The sequence below is a fragment of the Eumetopias jubatus genome, unplaced genomic scaffold, assembly GCF_037043125.1.
Source record: "Eumetopias jubatus isolate StellerSeaLion01/CBP00866 unplaced genomic scaffold, mEumJub1_p1.0 scaffold_10, whole genome shotgun sequence".
Lineage (NCBI taxonomy): Eukaryota > Metazoa > Chordata > Mammalia > Carnivora > Otariidae > Eumetopias > Eumetopias jubatus.
In genome coordinates this window covers 67,484,513-67,494,305 of record NW_028274816.1, presented here as the reverse complement: position 1 = coordinate 67,494,305, position 9,793 = coordinate 67,484,513, and the positions used below count along the sequence as shown (strand labels likewise).

Below are 9,793 nucleotides of genomic sequence, written 5' to 3'. Positions count from 1 at the left end.
ACTCAGGGGTTACCAGACTTGCCCAAGGTCACCGCCTCTGGAAAGTAGTCACGTAGGGATCTGAACCCAGGTCTCGCCCCGGGGGCACACTTTAACGGCTCCACAGCACCCCGCCTTCCCGCTCCCGCCACCGTAGGATACCTGGGGTTTTTCCCAGGTTGCGCACTCCAGGAGTGCCCACCGCAGCGCCCTGGTTCTAGGGCCCTGCGGGGCTAGGCGAGCGCGGGGGCGGGGCCGGGCGAGCGCGGGGGCGGGGCCTAGTGCCTGACAGGCGCGAGGCGGGCTCCGCGAGTCCGGGGCAGTGGGCGGGGGCTTGCGTCTTGACAGGCAGCGGGAGGGACCCGGCTCCAGCCTAGGAGGGGGACCCAGCCAGAGTGGGCCCCGGTTTCCCGGGTGGAAGGCGGGGCTTGACAGACAGTGGGAGGAGCCCGATTTGGGGCCAGCAGGGGCGAGACTTGTGCTTGACAGGCAGGGCAGGCCGGCGTTTGATAGGCAGGGGACGGGCCCTGGAGACTGATGGGCCAATCGGCGTTCAGGGGCGGGGCTTACGTCGGCGCCGTCCGGCCGGGGCCCCCGCGGCGCTCCCCAGTCTGGCTCCGGCACCGCCCGTCGCGGACGCTTATTTGCCGCTGCCGCCGCCGCCGCCGCCGCCGCCTCAGCCGCCACCTCAGCCGCCGCCGTCGCCGCCGCCGCCGCCACCGCCACCGCCGCCTCAGCCGCCTCAGCTCCGCCGCCGCGCCCGGCCCACTGCCCGCAGCCATGAGCGCTCTCCGCCCGGGTAGAGCCCGCCGCCCTCTAGATTAGTTCCTGCCGCCGCCCCTGGACCCGCCTGCACCATGGAGTCGCCCGCCTCCAGTCAGCCCGCCAGCATGCCCCAGACCAAAGGTAGGAACGCCTGGTAGGGAGCGCGGCTTGACCCCCCGCGCCCGGTCGGGCCCGGACTGCGAACCCCGACCTCTGTCTGTGATCCCATTCCAGCCCGTCCCGGACCCAGGCAGTACTCCGGCCCAGAATCCCTCCCCATTCGGGTCTCGGTCTCAGCCTAGACCTCACCTGGACCCCCAGTTTAGGCCTTGCGGCTGCTCTCAAACCCAAACTCAGGCCAGGATCTCGTTCTGATGACCCCGCTCCAGGTCAGAAAACCTCACTCTGACCTCCTCATTTAGGCCTTAACTGCACCCAGAACAGGAATTCTCCCAATCTGGGTGCCTCAGCTGGATCCAGGTGGTATTCATTCTGATCCTTCACCCAGCCCCCACTTGCACTCCCAGGGCTGTATCCCCGCTGGGATTTAAATGAGTCCCCAGCTGAACCCCAGCAGTGCTGCCCTGCTGGGGAATCTCACTGTAAACTACTCCCCCCCCACCCCCGACTAGTGTGGGTGCCCTGGCTACCCTCCAGCTAAAAACTCCCTCCTGTCCCCCAACTCTCTCCATCCTTGTAGGCCGCTCATTGCCCCATCCCTGGCCGGCTTGCCGCGGTGCAGCCCTGTGCCCCAGGAACCTCTCTTGGCCTCCCACCGCACCTTAACACACGGCCCCCTCTCCGTCAGCTCCTCCTTGTCTTGACTTGCAAGCTTCTCTCTGCCCTTGGGGAGCTCACCCCTTTTTGTTCCCCTGTATCTCCAGGGTTGATCCCTACCAGGCTTGTCCCTGCTGCCTCTGGGTTCTGGGCCAGCCGCTAGGCCAGGGTGCTGGCTGTGCAATGGGCTCGCTCTTGTCTTCTCCAAGTAGCTGGCCTTCCTGGAAATTTTTGTGAGGTGGCGGCTGCGGCGGCAAAGCAGCAGGATTTGTCATGCGGGGGGGGGGGGAGGGGGGTGAAACTTGGAGGGTGAAAGGGGGATTTTTTTTTTTTTTTTTTTGTGCAGGGAAGAGGCAAGGATGTTTCTGGCATGTCAGAGCCTCAGCAGGCTAGGCTGTGTGAGATTTCCAAACCGGACATAGCTGTAATGAATGGGCTGCCTCCCGGCTCTCTAAACCTGCTGCTGCCGCCTCACCCCAGCAGCAGGAGTATCTCTGGGCCTCAGTTTCCTTATCTGTAAAATGGGAGTAATCACACGTACCTTGTGTGGATTTCTGGGTGTGATATGAGGTAGCAGATAACTAAAGAGTTTCAAGCAAGCATGGGTGAGTTGGTGAAGAGCGCAGCAGGGTGCCTGGCACACAGTAGGTGCTCAGGCAGGCACAGTTGCCCACACCTTGTTGCCGTTTTCCTTGTTGGGAAGGCCTCAGCCATGTGGGGTCAAGACCTTGCCTCTGTCTGGGTTGGAGCTGCAGAGTGAGGTGGAGAAAGGTAACAGATGTCACTCAGTGCACCTCTCCTCGGAGGCTGATCCTCCCTCTCTTTCCCTGGAGGGGCCCAGGCAGCAGGAGGGCCTGTGGGGTCCTGGGGAGGGTGTGGGTCCATCTCTGCCCCTGCTGCCAGGGGCTGCAGTGGCTGTGGGCCAGAGCCCGGCTGGCCCGGTAGGCAGGGTAATTACGTCTTACGTAAGTGGGAGGCCGGATCCCTGACCATTGCCCAACCACTGTGAGTAACTCAGGAGGCACTCGAGGGGGGAGGCGGCTGGGGAGGGACTTGGACTGCACAGACCTCGTGGAGCTTGGGAACCGGGAAATCATACGCTTCTCCAGTCTGGAGAACCAGGAAATCAGACACTTCTTTTCTCTAGCTTGGGGTCTGTGCCTGGCTTGGTCAGTGCTGTGGGACTTAGGGCAGGTCCCTCAGCTTCTCTGGGCCACAGTGTTTTCACAGGCAGAAGGAAGAGGTTGGAAGCCGTGTTTGTCTTTGAATGCTCTTTCAGCTTTTCCGGGCAGGCAATGCCTCATCACGATAAAAGTTGTAGAGTTTTGAAGGGAGAGGGGTCACAGGTGTGAAGGGAAAAGGGAATTTGGGGAGGCACCGTTTGATTCCCATGTGCTATGTGACTTGAGTCCTGGTGTTGCCCTCTCTGAGCCTCTCTGCAGAGAGAGAACGAAGATGAATTTCCAGTTTGAGGGTCCAGGTAATAGATGGTACTGGGTGGGTTAGATGGAGGGTCAGGAGCCTCTGCAAGGCTCAGGGACCTTGTCAGCCTCTTCAGGGTCTGTGGAAGGATATGGTGGGGAGCCAAAATACCCCCCCACCAAAAATCCTGAGAGTTGCCACTTATCAGGCTTTTTTTCATGTTCCATGTACTCTCCCATTTATTCCTCACAGCCCCATTTATAGATGAGGAAATTGAGAGTCGGAGGTGGTTAGTGCCTTGCCTGAGGTCATACAGTTGTGACAGGTGCAGCTAGGGCTCTGTCCATGACTGTGTATCTGCAAAGGTCTCCCCAGTGCTCCTTTATGTCCCATTCCTGTGCTGGATGCTTGAGCTGAGCTGGTGGGGATCCCCCTCCTCCTTGCCCGCACCCTGCCATCCCAGCTGGCGGGACACTCCATTATGCCTTTGTCTAGTCTGCGTGTCTCCTCCAGGTGCAGCCTGACCTGGAGCGAGGACTGAACCAGAGGTGATGCCTCTTGTGTACACAGCCCTTTACAGTTGGCACATTTTATATTCACTGCAGTCTGACCCATTTGACAGATGACAAAACTGGGGCCACACGGGAGTGGCTGGACGGAGTCCACAGAGCTGGGATTCTCACCTGTGCCCTCCCCATCCTGGGCACAGGGCCCTCCAGCATTGTGCTCTTCTCCACCTTCTCAGAGGAATTTGAACAAAACAGGGTGTGGTTGGCACTTGACCTTAAGGGAGCTTTACCTTTGAGCTTCCTGCCTCGCAGCTGGTGCATCCTCTGTGCCACAGGCCTGGGGAGTTTTCCATGAGTGCATGAGGCCCCAGGTCCCACAGCCCTGCTGGGTTTCCCCAGCCTCCTTGCCCACATGCCATCTTTGGCTAGAGTCAGAGGCCAAGGGCAGCTGGTGCTGGGGCCAGTGGTCAGGGGCACATTTGCTTGGCATGGTTTGGGTCTGCTGCTTCGGGCTGCATTTGTCCTTGGGGGTACCATATGCATCCTGTCACGCCCCCGCTGCACTGTGAGTGCCGCCCGTGCAGGCACGTCATGGTTGATCTTCACATGGCTCCCAGCTGCCCGGTGGGGACACTGAGGCTTCAGGAGCACCATCAGTGTCCTGGCCCTGCCTGCCATGGCCACTGTACCCCCTCCCAGCCCCCCTGTCCTGTCCTGTTCCTGCTGTCGGAAAGACTGGAGGGTGACACCTTGGGGACTTCCCCCACCCCTGGCGTGACGCACAGGAAACTCTCTATCAGCCAGCCCATGGCTCCAGGCCTGAAAGGAGCAAAGTTCTCAGTTGCCTGTGTGGGGAGAAGGCTGGGGCAGCGGGAGGCTTCCGGTGGGTGAGTCAGCGGGCACTGGGTGCTGACTCACCCGCCGGGCATGCCAGCCCAACTGGCTGTTGCTTAAAGGGGCGGTGCCTGCTGGCTGGTGGGTTGGGAGGGGGGCTGTGAGCCCCGGCCTTGCAGGTCAGCATCTAGGCCTCAGATGGGCATCAGAGGTGGCCCCCTTCCTGGACCTCAGGCTAGGCTGGGACCTTTGGGCAGGCCCTCCTGGCTCTGCTCCCGCCCCGCCCAGGAACTTCCTCTGTTAGGCAAGGGCCCTGCTTCCTCTTGCTCACGGAACAGAAGCAGGTGGTGGTGGCTGTTCGCTGCCCTTGGCCCAGGGAATCCTCGGGTCTGCTGGGGGCTCTGGGACGCTGGGGAGGAGAAGTGGTATGGGGTGGCCCTGAGCTCCTGGCGTGGAGAGGTGACCATGGTCAGATTTCAGGGCATGCTCTTCTGCTGTGTGATGTTGGCATAGTTACATTCACTGCACTCTCTAAATGATTTCAGTGCCCTGGGCGTGACCCAGCTTTCCCATGAGAGGTCTCAGTTTCCTCACCTGCAGACTGGGAACAGGGACCTTACCTGCCTGTCTTGCTGGCATCCGCAAGGATGGATGCAGACAGCCTCATTCCAGTCTTGCTAAGTGTTAGGTAGTGGGCCAGCAAGACTGTCCTCAGTCCCCAGAGAACCTCAGCAAGACAGGATGGAGGTGCAGAGCCTGGGCTCAGGGGGTAGACAGGCCTGTGTTCAAATTTTGACTCACTTCACTGCTTCCAGACTTCCTGTTGTGCCCTCTCTGACCCTCAGTCTCCTTTTCTGTAACGTGGGAGTAAACACTCCTCCCTTGCAGGGTGGCGGTAAAGACTGGAGACAGTGTCTGTCTAATAAGCAGCATCTGTTATTATGTTCTTATTGTTATGGTCATGGCTGGTATTTGTTGATGCGTGAGTAAATAGAACCGTGACCTCTGGAGATGGGCTCGTCAGCCCTATGACATGAGGACTCTGGCTGCAGGGTCCTGTAATGCCAGCGAGAATGTACCAGGCTCTTTCCCCACTGGTCTCCAGGCTGGAGCTGGGGCCTCCCATTGTCTCTTGGGCCTTCCTGGGGAGGGCCTGTTGGGTACAGAGAGGACTGGGGGCTGGCCTGTTTTTGCAGGTCTGCCTCCACTGAGCACAGGGAAGATTGGGGCGGGGAATCAGGAAGATGGGCCAGCCCCTCAGTTGGTAGAACTTCATCAGTGCCAGACATGGCGCTGGCTGTGGGGATACAGGGGTGAGCAAGGGGCACCCTGACTCTCAAAGAGCTCCACCTGAGGAGCAGGAGGAGGCCTTGGGAGTCGTGGTTCTGAGAGTCCAGATCCAGGGTCAGCTGTGTCGGTGGATAGGGGGCCAAGGTGAGGGGGAGCAGTTGGGATGCAGGGCCTGGCTGGGTGCAGGGCCTTGGCGGCCATGCGGAGTATTGTCAGGGTCTCAGGAGGGGTGCTCTGTGTCACTGTTCGTCCCAGAGGAAGAACGCTGCGGGGCAGCGCAGGAGATGCCACGCAGAGAGCCCTGCCCCAGCCAGACGGGGCGATGAGGCAGGGCTGCCCTGAGCTCAGCTCCTGATGTTGGGGCTTACAGCCCTCCAGGGACCATCTGTGCCTCACCTTGGCCTTCCTTCTCGGCATGGCCCACATGAGTCAGGCTTCCTTGCCCGGCTGCTTCTGTAGATGCCCTCCCGAGCACTGACCACAGAAACCTCGAAAAGCTTCATATAAAAGGCGTGAGGAACATTCAGGGCTGGGCGGTGGCAGCCTGGTAGGCCTCTCTGCAGCTCACAGACAGCAAGTCTGGGAGCTGTACCCGACTCGGGAGAGGGTCACCAGGCTCACCCTGAAGGGCTTTTGTCCCCCCTTTCCCCCTGAAGGGTTCCTGTCACCCTCTCCCTGCCCCGAGGGTCCCTTTCTGGGGTGGCACGGCTGAGCTGGCATATCGGGGGCCCTCTTGGCTTCTCTGCCCTTCTCCCAGCTGGTGCCCTGCTCCTGGGCGGCTCTGCACTGACCCTGTTGATGCGTCCTGGCTGAGCCCACGCCAGCAGGTGGGGGCCTTCCAGTCGTTGTAAACTTTTAAATTGTAAATATATCACAGACCCCAAAAGGATATATAAGATGTACCTCTGTATTTTAATAAAAATAAAATGAAATCTGTGTACTCAAAACTAGCTAAAGAAATCGAACATTACTGTACCCCAAAGTACCCCCCAGAATTGTACCTCCCTAACAACTGCCCTGACTTTTGTATTAATCATTTTATTTTAAATTTTATTTGGGGGGGCAGGGAAAGCGCGCAAGCACAAGCACAGGGGGAGAGCAGAGGGAGAGGCAGAAGCAGACTCCCCGCTGAGCGGGCAGCCCAATGCAGGACTCGATCCCAGGACCCCGGGATGACGACCTGAGCCGAAGGCAGACGCTTCACTGACTGAGCACCCAGGCGCCCCTGTATTAATCACGTCTTTATTAGTTTTTGAAATTGAGTTCTAATGTACGAGGGGCATAGTGAAGCTCACTGCCCTTGAGAAGGGTGGGGAGAGGCTGGGTTCACGCCCGTCTCCCCGACTCACGAGCTGTGTGGCCTCAGTCTGTATCATGGGGACGATCCTAGAACCGAAATTGCAGGGCTGTGGCGAGGACTCACTGCACTGCTGTGTGGAAGTGCTGAGTATGGGGCCGGTTCAGAGTTCGTGTAGGTGAGTGTTTGTAGCTGTTGAGGCCTTCGGTGGGGCTGACAGTCCCGGGCCCCAGGTGTGCAGTGCTCTGCCAGCGCGGCTGAACCTGACAGCCCCGACTCCCCTCCTCCGCATCGCTGCCCCCAGCTTCCCAGGCGTGTCCTAAGGATTGCGCAAGCCAGTGGGCGGGAGGTGGCCGGTGAAGGGCCTTGGATGTCAGGGGAGATGTCCTGGTACTCTCAGGAAGCACAGAGAGAGCTGAGGAGCATTTCTGTGCGCCCACGAAGTAGGTGCTCTGTGTCTGGTGGTGGCCGGAGGCCTGCCCGAGACCGCAGGGGGAATGTTCCCTGCCCTCCCTGTCCTTCAGCGTGTCTGTGTCTTGGCCTTCTCCTTTACCCCCTGCCTTCCTACTAGTGGCACGGCCTGCGCTAGCCCAGCTGCCTGGGGCAGACCCCAGGGTGGTGCGGGGGGACCCTCGCTGGGTGAGCCTGTGGGCCCTTCTGGGGGGGAGGGGCTGCCTCCAGGCCCAGCTCTGCCCCAGCTGCCTTGGTGACTGAGTGTTCTCATCTGAACGAAGGGAAGGACAACACCTCTCAGGCTGCTGTTGAGAGTGAGGTGATGAGACCTCTCAAATTCAGGGACACCTTAGACACCCATTCAGTGCTGATTTGGAACCTGAGCTACGTATTGGCCTTTTTACCACCAAGAATACTTTTTAAGGTCTTCTACCCATCCACCCCATGTTTTGTAAGATTTTGTTTCGATGCAAATGATAGTAAGAGCAAGAATGGCCTTTGTTAAGGAAAGGTGCTTTTACCCTGTTGCAGGAGCAGGAGCGTGGGGCCTGGCAGTGCCTCCTGGTGGCCTGGGTGACCTTACAGTGGCCCCAAGTGGAGACCTGTGGGAGCTCAGCCCATGAGCCCGAGCTAGAGGACTGTCCCGTCTCCCCTAGGCCCTGGGAAGGTTAAGTGTCACTCCGGGAATGTCCCTCCCTCGTCATAGGCTCTTGAAGCCTGGGCTCTGCAGTCCAGGGACTCACTTGGCAGTCCGGGGCCGACCTCGGTGACTGAAGGCCTCTGGGTCAGGATGGCCACTGATCCGACCCGTTTTGTGCCGGACACTTTATGCGCACTGTCTCATTCAGCTGTCATGGTTACCTAGCAACACAGTGTGTTGTCATCCCTGAGTTTTACAAGTATACCTGCCTGGCGGGGGGGGGGGGGAGTGACTTGCCCAAGGTCACACAGGTCTGTCCGAGGTCTGTCTTAACAGCCCCTGACTAGTGCTCACCCTGTCCTGGAGGTCAAGGCCACTGTACTCCCCAGAACATCAGGGGAGGAAACAGGCTCAGGGAGGGGGTGTGGCTGGCCCGTGGTCACACGGCCACTCAGCAGCTCAGGTCTCCTGGTGCCACAGCCTGTCGTTCTGTGCTCACTGTCTGTCAGCCTCTGCCCCAATGGCTTGGGAGATGCTCTCATGGCTGCGGGTGAGGTGTGCGGAGCCAGGATCTGGGGGCCCGGGAAGTTGGGGTCTGTGTTCGAGTCTTGGCATGTGACCCTGCGCAAGTCTCCGGGTCCCTGGCCGCAGTGTCCACACTGGCCGGCCTCTGGGGCACCATCCAGTTCTGAGCCGAGAGCCCCCAGGAGGGACTCTGGTGAGCCCGGCTCCCCCTTTCACATGGAGGAGAAGCCCGAGGCCCAGACCTGCAGCAGCCCAGGACACAGTTTACACGGGGCTTCTTTCTTTCTTGTTCTTTTATTTAAATTCTTACATTTAACTAACTGACACTGCATGTGCTTAGGAAAATCTCAAAGGTACAGAAAGGCGGTTTCTTGCTCCTTGGACTCCTCTGTGAAGAGACCATCTTTCACTCTCACAAGGTCTGCGCTCCTCCCCCTGCATGGAGAGCACTCAGCCTGTCAGCCTGCCCAGGAGCCTGCTGGACCCTGGCCAGTTCCCTGGGCCAGTCTCTCGGTTTTCCAAACCCTGGGCCTCAGTGCCCTCGTGTAAAATGGAGATCCCGTTCATCCCTGCCTCTTGGGGTTGTTGAAGGGATCCAGGGAGATGTGATTAGATGCTTAGCACAGGCCAGGCACACAGTAGGCGCTCACCAAATGTTGGCGGCTCTTTATTCTTGATCTCTTGTGGGAGCAGTATGTTAGGGATGAGTTCCTGAAGGTGGGCTTCCTGGGTCGGTGGGCGTTTGGATAGTGCCTTCGCGGTGGTGGCCGTGTGAGCTCACACAACTATCGGCACCACGGGGGTGGACTCGGAGCCCTCCTGGGCCCTGCACCCCACGTGAGAGCAGGCCTCCCTCCCCACACCCACTGGTCTCTCCCCCTTCCCTCCATCTTCTCGGACCGAGTCCCTGTGCACTTGTCTCCTGTGCCTGGCCCTCTTGGCTCTAGAGCTTTCCTCCTCCTTGCCTGCCGTGTCAGCCTCAGCTTAAATCCCACCTCAGAAAGGTCCCTGTCCCAGTTTCCTTTATTCTTCAGAGCACTTAGCATGCTTGGCTTTCTGTGTAAACATGACACCTATGGGTTTTGTTAGTTTGCTGTTTGCTGGTGGTCCTGTCTCTCTGTCAGCCCCAGGTTCAGCCCTGGCACTGTTGCCATTTTGGGCTGGATCATTCTCGGTTGTCCGGGCTGGGTGTGCATTGTGGGTTGTGGAGCAGTATCTCTGGCCTCTACTCACTAGATGCCAGTGGCATCCCCGTGACAGACATTGCCACGTGTCGGCGGTTGGAGCATAATTTCAGGCGGG

The 9,793-nt window shown here is 59.3% G+C and overlaps 1 protein-coding gene across 1 annotated transcript in view; it reads left to right on the top strand.

The window, feature by feature from the left end:
• The first annotated feature begins 602 nt into the window (after positions 1–602).
• Positions 603–9,793, top strand: part of MAP2K3 (mitogen-activated protein kinase kinase 3) — a 28,944-nt gene continuing 19,753 nt past the window's right edge. Inside the window, exon 1 of the mRNA XM_028089497.2 lies at positions 603–885. Coding sequence (XP_027945298.1) covers positions 837–885 — 49 coding nt within the window. The 5' untranslated portion in view covers positions 603–836. The remainder of the gene's footprint in view (positions 886–9,793) is intronic.